At 37.6% G+C, this 15,631-nt stretch overlaps 1 protein-coding gene across 7 annotated transcripts in view; it reads right to left on the bottom strand.

The window, feature by feature from the left end:
* Positions 1–2,891: 2,891 nt before the first annotated feature.
* The window catches only part of gapvd1 (GTPase activating protein and VPS9 domains 1), a 52,974-nt gene continuing 40,234 nt past the window's right edge, over positions 2,892–15,631 (bottom strand). For 5 of the 7 annotated variants that reach the window (XM_072682057.1, XM_072682059.1, XM_072682058.1 and 2 more), the window contains 13 exons: positions 14,892–15,241; positions 14,581–14,668; positions 13,017–13,049; positions 12,557–12,628; positions 11,098–11,232; positions 10,520–10,646; positions 10,282–10,394; positions 9,136–9,295; positions 8,812–8,999; positions 7,842–8,055; positions 7,673–7,745; positions 7,067–7,264; positions 2,892–6,404 (listed from right to left, as the gene is read on the bottom strand). In XM_072682057.1, the coding sequence (XP_072538158.1) occupies positions 6,264–6,404; positions 7,067–7,264; positions 7,673–7,745; positions 7,842–8,055; positions 8,812–8,999; positions 9,136–9,295; positions 10,282–10,394; positions 10,520–10,646; positions 11,098–11,232; positions 12,557–12,628; positions 13,017–13,049; positions 14,581–14,668; positions 14,892–15,241 (1,892 nt within the window). In that variant the 3' untranslated portion in view covers positions 2,892–6,263. The remainder of the gene's footprint in view (positions 6,405–7,066; positions 7,265–7,672; positions 7,746–7,841; positions 8,056–8,811; positions 9,000–9,135; positions 9,296–10,281; positions 10,395–10,519; positions 10,647–11,097; positions 11,233–12,556; positions 12,629–13,016; positions 13,050–14,580; positions 14,669–14,891; positions 15,242–15,631) is intronic. The other 2 variants (XM_072682060.1, XM_072682063.1) reach the window with 1 other exon arrangement.

Genomic DNA, 15,631 nt, shown 5'->3' with positions numbered 1-15,631 from the left:
GATCGCTCTCTGGTCGCACTGGAGACATTAGCTATCGATGAGACATGACTGACTGACTGAGTGACTTACAGGCTGTGAATTTAAAACACAGGACATTACAATATATAAGAATTAAAAGCAAACCTTTTATTGTATGTTTCTTCCAAACGAAATGAACAATCAGTCTAATTTTTATTTGAAATCCTGCCAAGACTTTTAATAGGATTAGGCTACAATAACACCAACCAAACACCTTAGATTTTACACCAACGGAGTCTCAATCCAGCCCAGTCCAGAAGAAAAGTGCTACAGTTGCTGAACGCCTCGCTGCCTCCCCCGTTATTACAGGTTGGGTGGGGTTTCATTATTCATGGCTCTGATCACCGTCGGCGCTAAGACTGTAGATCCTCCTGAGTACCGATCTGCGTGTCCTGCAGCCGCCTCAGGGCTATTTCATTTAACTTTCATATGTGCACTTGAAATTTTCTTCATTTAGTCCGCCTCTTTAATTTAATTGACGTGATAGTGCCTTGTTTTGTTTGTTTTCTAATCAGTAAGGGGAGTTCTTCCATTCAGCAGGCCCCTTTTCTCACTGCCTGTGGTTATAGAGCAGTTATTTTGAGTGGATTTTTAGCGCTAAGGAGTCACACGAACATTTCAATGTTTGTAGTTCACTTGTCCAGGAAAAAGAACTGGCCAGCTCTAATTAATAGAGGAGTATATTAGTAATTCTACCATCAATCAACAGTATGGCACACTACCCAAACCTTTCAGTTTATGTGAGGTTTTCCCAGTCGGTGTTTTTGCATTTCTTCAGTCTTTACGTAATATTCATTCTTTCTATACAGCAGGTTTCTTTATACGAATGAGTAACACTTATATTACGACAGATTACGATTATTTAGCCTTTTCTCCCGTTTGCTCCTATTCATCTGAACATATAGCTAATTGTGCGAATTCTTACACGCCCGAGATCCTCGGTTTTGCCAAAACGTGTACGTTTAGTAGCAGACTTGAGTTCTTTAATTACTGATACAACTATACTACTGATACTGATACTACTTTTCTTAATTGTTGTAGGTAATGTAGGCTATTACTTAGTTGAGAAACTGAACCACATTCACTGTATTGGTTTTTGATGATGCTTTTACATTCCCTTTCTAATTTACGTGTTAAGTAAGTTTTATTCGGAGAGTATCGTAACAGTAAAATTTCTACAATATTTTTAAGAGCGCATAGCAAGGCTACCGACAAAGCGGCACACTTTTATGCTCGTTTGCTCTGTGAGGTCGTTGCATATGACGTGACTGCCATCTGCCGGTTTCTCATTGCATTACGTCCAAACATAAAGCAGACTCGAACTTGATTTTTTAACGTGGACATTACAATGTAAAGTAAACTCCTAACGTCCAACAATGATGTCGTTTAAAATAGTTCAATCTAAGCTTTACAGTTATAACATCATAGGTTACAACTATCTGAATATAATCATTACAAGGGTGGACTTCAGAAACCATCTATTTCAAATAAATCTTGATTCTGTTGGAAAAGACAGGAAGCAGGCATGTATGAGCAGTTTTGAAGAGGGAACAAGAGCTATATAAAAAGGTGTATGTTCTGGGTGTAGTCATGCACAAATCTCACTGGATTGATCTATGATTTCTGTGCCATCTGGGCTTGGCCTGAGGCTGTTTGGACCCTGGTGCAACAATCTGACAAATATGTAACAGTTGCATCAGACAAGGCTAATTCCAAGTTCCCCTCCACAAACTATTTTTTTTCTAAACCAGTAAAATTTTTAACCCTAAAAGGCTGGAATGATTACCACCATGGCAATTACATGTAGTTTATTAGTATAAATGGAAATGGAAGAGGTTTAATAATTTCATATTGTGCAAATATTCAAGAGCAGCTTTGGTCATATTTTGTGGGCAGTCTATCATTCTCTCTCACAAAAAGCAAACCATTTTAGTTTACTAATACTATTAACTTTTTAACCAAATTTGAATTTAAATGAACAATCGTAGATATCATCAGGAAGTGCAAAGTATTTTCCAACAGAAAATTACAGTTAAAGCAGTGGAATGAAACTATTAGACAGAAAATATTCGATTACAAATCCACCATACACTTGTCAGTGGTAATTAAACGTTTGGTGAATGAGGGCTCTGCTATTTGTGGCCTAGAAACGACACCAGTCTAGTTTCATCATACTTGAACTCAATGAATAAATTTGGTGGACATGTGATTATTGTGCTCAGGAAGGAGCTGGAACAGAGAGTCCAAATAAGGCTCTTTTGTTATTGAACGTTTATATTAAACATGGGATCAAAATGTTATGTATGCAGGTTTGCTGATGTAACTTTTTTTTAGTGCTTTGCAAGAAAGAAAGAAAAAAATAATCACATTCATTAACTGTTTAGAGGAACATGAATACACAGAGAAAACCCTTTTGAAATATTTTCAGCCACTTTCATTTTTAAAATAGACTTTTCAGTATCACTTTTCAACTAAAACAAGAGGAAATGAGCAAGCAGAAAATATAAAATTATTGATTATTAACGACTTTTTGCACCAAAGTACCTTTTTTAATGGATGTTCTTTGTTACAGTCTGGTCTATTTAGCACTGCAGCACCAGGGAGAGGAAGCAGGTTCTCAGCATCCACAGTCCATGATAAGAGCATAGCTGACCAGTGCATTATCATGCTTTCCTCACAATTTGTTTTACCATAATCTTAAACGAATTGCCTAGGTGTATTTGCAGTGATCAGAGTTCATTATTAAAAATATTGTAAATACTTATTTCTAAACATTTAGTAAAATTGACATGAAACAGAAAAACAATGCCAAACTTTTACACAATGCTAGACACTGGCTTAATCAAACAAAAAAATGAGATGATGAATCTACATAAAATCAAGGTGCATGTATTGTATTTACACACACACTTCAAATACAAACACTTTCAATGAGTTATATTAAAGAGAATTTTTTACAAACCTTTTTTGGTTAGAATCTAATAATCATTCAGTATGAATACCAAAATGCCAACCTGCTGCTTTTGGTATCATATAATGTAACAATAATCGAAGCAAAATAAAATTCTTTACTGTGATTCGTAAGAGACAGGAATTGTAATCTGTAAGAGCAATCTATTTTTAAGAACACAGCACTAAGGAAAGCTGAAAAATAGTTGGGTGTTGTACACTTTAAGTAGTATACTTTCACACATTATTCAAATCAGAAGGAAAAAAGATAATACAGAAGCATAATGACAAAAAGAAGAAATTACACTTCATAGTACAATTTGATGAGGGCATTCAGTGTAAAAATGATTTCCTGACTTTTAGATAACCACATAATAAAATACCAGATAACCCCATCATATCTTATTAGTCCCAGTGCACCAAAAAAGATTAAATACAATAATGACTTCAATAAGTCATTTTATGTACAGTTCGGTACACAAGTATTTGGACAGCAACACTTTGTAATGTTGCCTTTGTACACAACCTTAACAGATTTGAAATAAAAAGAACTGAAATGACTGAAGTGTAGACTTTCTGCTTTAATTTAAGGGGTTTAACAACATTGCATTAACCATAGCCATTTTTTAACAATCCCCCACAGGCTTTGAAGTAATTGAACATTTGACTATTAAGCAGTTTCATAGCTACATAGCTATGGCCTGTTCAATCATAATTTCTTGACAAATTAAGGAGATTAAACATCTAGAGTTAATTTCAAGTGCTGAATTTGCAATTGCTAGCTGTTCATAGGGACTATCAGTATGCTGTCCAATAAGGTAAAAAACAATCAAATCAAAGAGATTGCAGAAAGTGGCCAAATTGACAATATTACATTAAAAAAGTTAAAAAATAATGCGTCAAAAACAGAATTGCATGAGCATGTATAACTACCATTGGAAATGGGTCACTGGTGTTTACGAATGTAATGATGTGATTGCTGACAGACGTTGCAGGGCATATTCTCAAGTGTAGAGCTAAACCTTTTGCTGAGATTTAGTCAAACTCTGCAAAACTGAGCTACAAAGTCTCCAAATACTTGGTACTTGCACTGGCAATATAAATACATTGACTTTATAAACTTTGTCTAACAATCAGAAGCGATGGGCTACTCCAAGCAGTACACTTTAGAATGTATCCTGCAACTTCAATCAGCATCCTATCAATAAACACCAGTGACCAGTGATTCAGACATTCATGCATCATGTTTAACCGATAATGTGGAATGCTCAAGATTACTAACCCTTCTATTCCTTCACCATACTGTTAATCGGCGTATGTAAAAACAAACATTTTGCCAATCTCTGTGTTCTTGACTTGACTATCATATACTTTAGTTGTCTACTGTGGTCCTCCAGGCCTTTTGGTGTTGTCAGTGCCTTCATTCTACTTACAAATGTACCAAATAGATGATGTGGCCACCCCTAAAGTTTACCTCTTCTCACTTACATCTGCACCTCTTTGGACAGCATACTGAGTGTTCCCATAAACAGCTACCAAATAAATTCAAGACTTGGAATCTACTCGAAACATTCTATCTTATTTTTTATAAAATAACGAGGAAACAGGCCACATTCTAAACATTAAAGTGGCTTATTATTTAGCGGTGTAATTATTTTTGAGCCTGTAAAAATGGAGGTACTGTATAAAAAAATAGATATTTTAAAAAGTGGCATGTTTCACTCATTTTATTAGTTCTGTTTACCATATAGGAGCACTTCTCCATTATGGTAGAAATTCTACAATTACAGTCTGTAGTCCATCTGTTTCTTTGCATACTTCTTCAGTGGTCAGGACTCCACAGAACTACAACAGAGCAGGTATTATTTTGGTGGTGGAGTTTTTAAATACCTCAGGGTAACTGCTGGACTGAGAATAGTCCACCAACCAGAACTATTTAGCCAATAGCATACACCAGTAGGCAGCGTCCTGTAACCACTGATAAAGAATAGGACACACATCAACACCAATCATGTAGCAACAGACTTTACATCTACAAGGTGGACCAATTAGGTAGGGGTGTCTTATAAAGTGGACAGTGAGTGTCAAACTCCAGCAGCATGACTGTGTTGGATCCACTCGAAACAGCACAGAGAATGACCCACCCATACCTGTTCTGTGGTGGTCCTGAGCATTGAAGAATGGTGTGAATAGATGCAGAGAAACCGATTAACAACTGACTGTAATTATAGAACTACAAAGTGCTCCTAAATAAATGGTGTCGGTAAAGAGCACTGAAAAAGAGAGGAGGGGACACACACACCAATGAGTGTAGAAACAAATAAATGGTTGGTGTGATCACACACACATCTCAAAATATGCACACACACGCAACACCTCAAGCACTTTATTAGGAACATCTGTATACCTACTCATATGTGGCACACTTTTGAAACATCTTGTCCATGCCATGCCATGAACCAAATCTTAGACAGTACAAGGAGGCCCGACCTATTACAAGTGTATATTCCTAATAAAGTGCTTGGTGGGGTATATACTCCCAAAGCACTTCAAATTTCATTGCAACAGTGCACATTCAGTCCTTAAACCATTGTCTGTCTTATGGCTAGTTTACTTAACTACATTATACATGAAGCAATGGATTAACCACAGGAAGGAAAGTAATAAATACAATTTTACATAAATATGTGGCCCCCTAATTCCAAATTGTCCACAATACCAAAATCAGCATACATTCATTTTACAAGCTGCCAAATAACTTGGTAACCAAAATGTAGCACTAACAGTTTGAATTTGTAGATTTTGCATGTAAATTGTACAATTTACATAAGAAGACATCTCTCCTTGAATCACTTAACATGATTACATGATCATTGCAAGAAAGCCTGGTCCCTTTTTCAGTTCATCAATATTTTTATATAACCAAGCTAACTACAGAGCAACAACAACCCTGCCACCTTATTTTACTCTCATGCTAACAAGTTATGTAGTTCCAAATTCCAAAATCAGTTAATGGTCAGTTTAAGCCACCCCTCTCTCTATCTCACCATAATAACACAGACCTGTTTCATATAATTGTATATACTTTATTTTTCCTGCTTTAAATGTTAAATGTTTTTGCAGAGCTATGTACAGTTATACAGAAGTGACCAGGCAAAGAGAGTCACTGCCTTGTTAGGGGGGGGGGGGGGGGGGGGGGGTTGTGAGGGGAGAGAATTTTGTTAAGATGCCTCATCATTTTCTCTCTCTCTATCTCCCCTTTCCTACAGTCTGCCCATACAGGTGGCTGTTCTGCTTCACTTGCGATCATCAATGGTTTTAATGAATTCCACAGCGGCCGTGAACTGCATCCACCAATAGCACTCCTCCCCACTCAGCCGGCTGGCATAGAAATTATTGATGTACTGAATGGTGGACAGAAGGCAGGGCGGATTTGCCTGGAGGGAGGGAGAGAGGAAAAGAAGAGAAAAAGACAGGGGGACAGAGACCAAACAAGAAAGAGCAAGAGATTCACTTTGGTGGGGGGGGGCATCTATGCATGACACAGTTCTTACATGGCAAACAAAGATGTATATAGACCAGATCAAGGACACCCTGAATTATACACATAAACCTTTTAATTTCTGCTGCAGTCTGTAAATCTTAACATGGGAATAAAGAGAATGACAAATGTCTTAAAAGGGGTCTTTTATCTGCAGCAAAAAAACCCACTTAAGACAATGGAGAAAAAGTCCAGATTGGAGACCAAACACTCACAATCAATGTTCTAAAGGGACGATTATATACAATACAGTATATACTGCACACATCACTTCAGGGCAGGTACAATACAAGAAAGTGTAGAGGAACACACTTTTTTGCAGCATTTAGCTAAGACCGCTCCATTAAAAATGTGCCACTGTATGTTGAGTCATACGAAAGGACTCAGTACAATGTTAAAAGTGTAATATTTGAAAAAGGTGAAAAGGATCTCTCAAAGGTTATCCAGTCCAATTTACAAGTGCAGTGGTGCACCCTTTATCTTTTTTTAGCTGTCAAACAGGACATTTTGTCATTTACATGTGTCTAACAGTGTTAAGATGCGTGCAGCTCAGCTCACCCTGATGAGTACAAATACAAGCACAGGCACAAAGTCATCGGCTCCAGGCACAGCATCCTCATTGGCCAGGCTGAGCAGGTTCATGATAGTGGAGCACATGCGCAAGATGCACTGTACTTTGTCCCTTGGCGTTTTATATGCACTGATTGTCCTGACCTCTGCCTGTGCAGAGGGCCATGGAGCCTCTTTCAGATACACCTGAAAGGGAACAATTTTTTTTTTAATAAATAAGCAAATGATAAACACATATTTGAGACAATTTTTGTAAATACAGCAAAAATGCAATTCTAGGCCATCACCACTTTTCAGAATTATTCACACAACCGCTACACTTTCTCCCTTTCAAACAATAGGTCCAACTTTAAAATGCAAAAATCTAAATCCGTCTTGAGTAAGGACACATTTTGAATATGTTTTCTCCAACCCAAAACATTAAATTTTTTGAAGCCTTTTATTAGTTCATGACAGTTTAAATGAAAATACACCTAAATTAATGTGTGGCTTTTTGAGGGTTTTGAGGCCTAAGAAAGTGCCATTCCATACTCTTTGGCCCATGTTTGTGCTCTGTAGAGTAAACGCAGGTGCAGAGTTTATAAACGCAGTTACCTCTGGAATTTGAAGAGCCTTGTGGTTTGCAGTCACTACTTTGGACAGACGATTAATATGCTCTTGCAAGACCCTGGGGACAAGATTTAACTCATATTAGCAAATTATGGAAACAAATCTCTGTAGTTAAACTGTAGTTAAGAGGAAGAGGAAAAGAAAGATTCTTCACTGGTCTCTGAGAATGTCTCCATCCTGATTAGGATAGAAGGCCAGCTTGAAGATGCGATTCATAACACTGCGTTCAATGGCCATCTGGGCATCCTGGAGCTGCTCCTCACTTGCATACTGCCAGATGGCATCATGTGCCATTGCCCCATACAGGTAACGAAGAAAATCCTCCACTGCTGCAGTCTTATCATCAGCTGCGGTAAAGCCCTGAAACGCTACCAATGTAGACATTAAACATAAGTCTTACTAGATATTGAGCTCAAAGGCCAATGATTGTATTTGATGTTCCGATGTAATCAGCCACTGTCTTTGACTGACAGACAGGTACAGTCACTTAAAAAATAAAGTGCACTTTTTACATTTTATGGTTTTACATATCAGGACATTCAAAAACAACATCTAGTCCTTAGTAGGCTGTACAATTAAGTAAATACAATTTCAGATTCACACCACAGATTTCAGAACACCACCACACTCCACCACATCAGTATTTAACAAAAATGAAGCCAAATTGTGGAAAAGCTATGTGTGGAAAAACCAAACACACCCTGAAACAATAGCGTGTAAAACATTTTAGCAGCAGAAGAGGCTTTCTCCTGGCAATACTTCCAGACAAATGTGCTTGTCTTTTTTCTAACTGTATAGTGATGAACTCGAACATTTAACACTAGAACTGGGGTGAACGTTAACCTTGGAGTGAATTGAATGATGGACTTCCAATTGTCTGGAAATGACCTTATAACCCTTTCCAGAGTGATGGGCAGCAATAACTAAATTATACAAGATGTCTTTCCTCCTTGGCATTGTGTTAACACACACTTAAATGCTCAGTCTGCTATAGACCTGATGATCAATTAATCAAGGGCATTTGATTAGCAGCAACTCACTGCTACTTACCCTCTTAATTATGATTTTTTTATGTCCTGATATGTAAAATCATAGAATTCAAAGAGATACATTCATACACACACCTTTGATGAAGTCCTGCATTTTGGATTCCATGTGCTCCAGAAGCAATCGAACACAGACAGTGGTGAAATAGCGGTTGGCCACTTCTTTATCTCGAAGTACCCTTTGCAGCAGCCTCTCCAGATGAGCCTGTGATGTCTGCAGCCCTTGGCGACACCGTGTCAGATATGCTATGTATGGAGCCCGCTTCCTGTCAGACACAAAATACCCAACTTAGCTAAACAGCAATTCACTGACAAATACTAAAATGATTTTGCTTCTTAGTATAAGCCTCATAGTACGGTACTTCACTTGTCCCAATTTAAAGCTTTTGTGTCTATGGGTACCTGTAGTCCTCTGCGATGGCAGTGAGTAGTTTTCTGCAAGTGCGGGGGTCGAGGCGGCTGACGCAGCGCATGGTCTCTTGGATCTGAGCCATCTGGTTTTTATCCTGCAGGTTAATAGCCTCTGCCAGCTGCACCTTCAGAAAGCACACAATCTCATTGTCTAGAGAGAGAAAGAAAGAGCAAGAGGAAAAAGAGAGCGACAGATTCAATGACAGTGACAGAAGGTTACAAATATTCTGAGAACTAAAGAAAATAGTTGCTGTGAGAATATCAAGAAAACTATAAACTGATAGTGACCTCAATAATAGTTTTTGATATGGCTGTCTATTAGCTTTCAAACCACAAGGCAGTGGCTACTGCATAACACACATCAATGTTTTGACAATTTTAAATGCAAAAGAGCATTACAATTCTTTGCATGAGCATTATTGATTACAATTATTAAACTTCACAGACAAGACAAAAATAACATTTATGCTTGATTGTCATTTTGTGCATAACCTCAATTTCTTAATGTTGTTGTTTTGCACTATGAAAATTTAATACACAGTACAGGACTACTGATATACATTTAGTGGCATGCAAATGTTTGGGCACTGTCGGTGAATACCTAAGTGAGTGAAAGATGGCCTAATTTCCATCAAGTTAAATAATGACATTTCTTTATGAGCCCACAAGACTTTTTTTTCAAAAGCCATCTGGTTTGTTTGGGTATTCCTTTTTGAGGTGATGATGCAGGAAAGGTTTTCTTCTAAGAACTTTCCATGAAGGTCAAATTTGTGCAGGTGTTGCAAAAGTTTTTTAAGCTTTAAAATTTGCATCACATGCCTCACTATTGAGAACAAGCCATGGTGCTTAAAAACATTTTGTACTGTACAAAACAAGACACTAAAATAAATTAATCTTACTTAAAATGTTGACCCAAACGATTGCATGCCACTGGACATTCCTGGTCTTCCAAGTGTTTGGGTGTTGCCAAGCTGTCCAGTGCATTCTTTCTGTTTAATGTACCAAATTGCCACTTTTAAATGTTTCTGCCATCTCTTTGATGGGTTTGTTTTGCTTTTGTGTGACAATCCAAAAACATATGTTCCTGAATGTTTCTTTTTTTCTTGGAATGTGTGCATGTGGAATTTCTTAATATACCCTCGGGGTCTGTATGGTCAGGAAGGCCATTCCGTGTAGTTGCAAGAGACATAATAGGAAAAACTATAGAATCTGCAGAGCATAGAGCCAATCGTAATTTCTTCTTAGCATCACTGAGAGAGAGAAAGAGAGAGAGAGACACACACACACACACACACATACACATCAACCAAAGTTATCTACAGATATATAGATCATGTTTTGAATATAGATCTAAAATGAGCCAAAGATGTAAGACCTGAAGGAGAACTTCTCCTGAGGTTGTGCTGTCTGACTGGCAGAGTCCAGCAGGTCATCTGTAGAGATGTTCTGCAGGCCCTCATCTCTAGGGGAGTCATTTTCACTTTCACCCTCTCTACATACCTCTGTATAACACATTCATACATGATACATTTACATACACTTAAAGCATGCACCTAATAATACCAAAGAAGCGATTACAATATTACAAATGCAGTTAATGTTTTAGCACAGTACATTGAAAGTACATTAAAATGTTCTGCTGTTCTTGAGTATAATTAAAACATTCTCAAATGTCGGTTTGAAATATTGATCAAAGCTAATTTCAATCGTGGTTACAGGAACCAGTGACTGCAATGTCTACAATGCAAATTTAGCCATTTTATTTGCTATAAAAAAATAAAAAAAAACTACATGTCTACAACATGAGATTTTACATACAATTCTGGCAACAGTGATCAATCCAGGAGTAAAAAAAGTTTCCTTTGGGTACAGTTTGGGCACAGTAAAGCAGCAGTGCAAATTATATTTTGGTTTAGGGTCTGTATTAGTCTTCTTGAAGTCATACAATCTTACCTGGTCCATCATAGGTTGCAGCTGTCGCTCCCTCACTAGGGCTGGATCTCTTGATATTTCGATATTTATCCAATATGTCCTCTGCTGCCTGAGCATGACAGCTTTGCCTAGGTAATGACGACTCATCCGACATAGCTAACAGACACATATACAAAACCAATTATAATAGATCTATACTATTCATGTTAAATCTTAGCATGTGTTTTCAGGTAGCAATTCCCTCGATTCCTAATATAATTACAAAATGGCAGTTAACAGGAACTGTGGAGGTCAAGCTGAGTTCTAGAAGATCAATGACAAAAGGTGTGACAGAAGGGTGAAAGGGTACAGAATCTAAAAATATAAACACCCATCCAACTGTTAAGCGCAGGGGTAGAACAATAATGCTTTGGGCTAGCATGTCCAGGAGTGGGAACATTTCGCTGGTAGATGAAATTCTAATAAATACCACCAAATTCTAAAAGCAAACATCACCTTTGTAAAAAGCTGAAGATAATAATAATTATCTTTTAAGCAATTATCTAATAATAATCCTAAACACGCCTCAAAACACACTATGCACCTGTACCTCAGGCAGCACCTACATCTACTGTACTGGCAATGCAGGGCGCTTTTGCTACAGGCTCTTTTCCTTTTTATTCTAAACATGTAGAACTGGAAAAAAGCAACTTTGTTTAAAATTTTGAAGAACTACTTTATGCCTTTTGGAAATTTGCTCAGCTACTCACGGCAACATTTTGACAGGGGTACACAACTTTTGTTTGCCCCTTCCATGCCCAAATGGCCTCTAGTCTTTTTAGTGAACGGTCATTATAATCTAGTTAACCATGTACCCTGAGTGACAGTTGGTAACAGACAGAGAAAGAGATATTATTATAAATTATATTCACATTTACATTTAAGGTATTTAGCAGACGCTCTTATCCAGAGCGACTTACAAAAGTGCTTTGCTATTTACCCAAGAATAACCTCAGCTAGTTTGAATAGGCTAAAAATTCAAAGATACCTCTAAGTTTAGACACTACTAAACACAAGTTAATAAAGGTGACCACTCTGCTATTCGCCCAAGTATTCTCGGAAGAGGTGGGTCTTCAGTCTGCGTTTAAAGACAACGAGCGACTCTGCCGTTCAGACACCCAGGGGAAGTCTGTTCCACCACTTTGGTGTCAGGACAGAAAAAAAGCCTGGACGCTTATCTTCTGTAGATTTTGAGGGATTGTGGGTCGAGCCAAACCGTACTTATACATCTTTGTTATAATTAACTACTTTTATTTGTTATTTATTATTTATATATATTATTTATTTATTTATCCTCAGAATATTTATTTTTATATTAATAACAATTTCAAATGTTCAGCTTTTTTAACATATAAAGTACATTTAGCAAATAAAGTACATTTAATTGATCAGAGAGAGAGTGAGCAAGCAAGAGGTGAACAGAGGTTAAACAGTAGAAGACCTTGAGGGATCCTCTCGACTCCTTGCTCATCCTTCTCCTGCTTGTCCCGTTTTCGGAATGCTGCAATTGGTGCTACAGTGAAAATAAAAGAATTTACTGGTTTATTTAGGTCACAAAAGAGTCATGTAAAAAAAAACTAGACAACTGCGTATATGTTTACATAACTGAATAAGTGTGAATAAGTTTTCCAAAAAAATTACTGTTCTTAACATTGACAAATTTTAAAATGTCAAAAAAGTTTAGGCCGATGGGCCCGCCATCTGCTTGCATATATCGAACATCACAAAACAAAACAAAAACAATTGCACGGGTGAGGATGTGAAGCTTCAATAATGCATGTCACAGCTCCAGCAATCACACAGTGTGACGAGTGAGTCTACAGGATCTAGAATGGGACTACTGTATATGAAAAATTCAGCCTCTGGCTTACAGCGCTAGCTTATGAGAGACACAGAGTTACCTGGGATCTCACTCTCTGCAGTCCAATAGAGCACTGTGTGAGGAACACAAACAGCAACACACAATTGGGCTTCAGAGACAAAAAATCATTTGCCTCAGCCATGCCAGTGTGTGGAAGGGAAATACACTTTCCGTGCGAGTGTGATTTTGTAGGATCATGGGATGATATTAATAAACTGCACCTGGGCACATGTGGTTAAAACATTAGGGATACGTTACATTAGGGATTACGTTTAAAAAAAATCATGTCTTAAAATAAATAAATAAATAAAATCTTTGAAAACAAACAAAAGATTTTTTCAGAAAAGAAATTTGTAATGTACAGTTAGGTCCATATACATTTGGACACAAAATGGACTCTTTTTTCTTTACTGAAACATATTCAGGTTATAGTTATATATAATCAACATTGACAATACAGTCCAGACTTTCAGCTTTCATTTGAGGGTATTTACATAAAAACTGGATGAAGGGTTTCGAAGTTTCAGCTCCTTAACATGTGCCGCCCTGTTTTTAAAGGGACCAAAAGTAATTGGACAATTGACTCAATGTCTATTTCATGGGCAGGTGTAGGAAATTCCTTTGTTATGTCATTCTCATTTAAGCAGATAAAAGGCCTGGAGTTCATTTGAGATGTGGTGCTTGCATTTGGAAGATTTTGCTGTAAAGAAAACATGCGGTCAAAGGAGCTCTCCATGCAGGCGAAACAAGCTTAAGCTACGAAAGCATCCGAGAAATTGCTACAATGTTAGGAGTGGCAAACTCTACAGTTTGGTACATCCTGAGAAAGAAAAAAAGCACTGGTGAACTCATCAGTGTAAAACGACCTGGATGTCCATGGGGAAAAAACAGTGGTGGCTAAGTTCTATGGTAAAGTGAAACCCCTTCACAACAGCCAACTACATGGTTCATAATACAGATAGATAGATATTACTCAAAACATAAAGCCAAAGCAACCTGGTAAAAACTAAACTTCAGACAGAAAGACAAAAAAAAAAAAAAAGCTGACGACTGCTGCAGTAAAGGCAAGCAAAGTAAGGCAAAGGGTTTTCAACCAAGTATTAGAAACAAACATTTTACTTACAATTATTTAATATGTCCAATTACTTTTGAGCCCATGAAATGAAGGGATTGTGTTTAAAAAAATATTTAGTTCCTCACATTTTTATCTAATCATTTTTTTTTAACCCACTGAATTAAAGCTGAAAGTATGAACTTCAACTGCATCTGAATTGTTTTGTTCAAAATTCATTGTGGTAATGTACAGAACAAAAATGAGAAAAATGTTGTCTTTCGAAATATTTATGGACCTAATGGTATACTGGCAACTATGAGCCAGTAACTGCCCGCAAATAAAATAAAAATCTCATTTAAAAAAATAAAAAAATAAAAAAATAAATAAAAATGAAAAAAAAACAGAAGTGGAATTGCAATACGTGCATCTGAGAATTGAACAAAAATTGTGTAATAATTATAGCGTGGGAGTTCCGATTAAGCTGTGCTGCTAATCAAGATCAACCAAAATCAAGCAGTTTTAAAAATGTGCTCCTGTCATTTAAACTTACCTTTAGGAATGGCAGGAACAAAACGCTTCTTCCACCAGGGTCTATTTCTGTCAGACTTCTCATCATCACTGTCCTTCCTGTCTTCAGCCTGGTAAACACACACACATGCGCAATTCAGTGCATTATAGAATTCATTATAGAATTCAGTGCAGTAGAATTTATTCTACATCCAAAGAGATAAAATCAATTCAGCATTTTGAAAACATTCACTCATCTAAAGTGAAAACAATTAATTAATTCACTGTATCATAAACAGGCTAAGACATGCAGCAAGAACCATAATCACAAGGAAATTCCATGCATCTCTGCACCTCTATGCGTAATGAGTCTTTGCTGGGGGAGGCTATGGGTCCTGTTGAATAGACACTGGCCTGGTCCCTCTCCTCCAACATGGTCCTGCGGTTAATGCCTGGGTCACTGTTGGGTCTGCGCCCTGCAGACACTACATCTGTGCTGCGGCTCCTGACCAGACGCTCAGGGTATGAGTGCCTCTGCTTGGCATGCTCCAGCTCAGACTGGGCCAGGCAGTGGGGGGCAAAAAGTGATGGCCTTGGCTCAGATGGCCCCACGGCACTGGCCTCCGGGATGGGGGGATCTGGGGGAGGGTGTGGAGGCCTGGCGTAGTGCACCTTAGGACGAACTATGGTGCCAGTGCATGAGCCTTTGAGAAAGAGGGAAAGTATTACTTTAGTTTGTGGTGCTTTTTAGATGAAAACTGAAGAGTTGGAGTGATGGAAAAAGACCAATGCAAGAATAGGACTATTTTTGTTTTAAGAAAACAAATACAGGAGAGTTTTTCAGAGAGCTGTCATAGACCGAGACCTCCAGTAAAAGTTGGCCACCTGTTTTAAGGTGGCACACGCATATCTTCAACCCCTGGCATAAATTGTGGAATCCCCATGCCTCAAGGAAGATTTTAGTGAAGTGTTTAATTTTGTAGAAAGAAATTAAATCCAATTTTTCCAAATTCCGACCTTATGGCATTAAGAAAACAATAAAAAAAAGACCTGTTGCACAAAGTGGATTGACATGAATCACAGCTCCAACACGA

Source organism: Salminus brasiliensis, chromosome 6, assembly GCF_030463535.1.
Source record: "Salminus brasiliensis chromosome 6, fSalBra1.hap2, whole genome shotgun sequence".
Lineage (NCBI taxonomy): Eukaryota > Metazoa > Chordata > Actinopteri > Characiformes > Bryconidae > Salminus > Salminus brasiliensis.
This window is presented reverse-complemented; position numbering and strand designations above follow the sequence as displayed.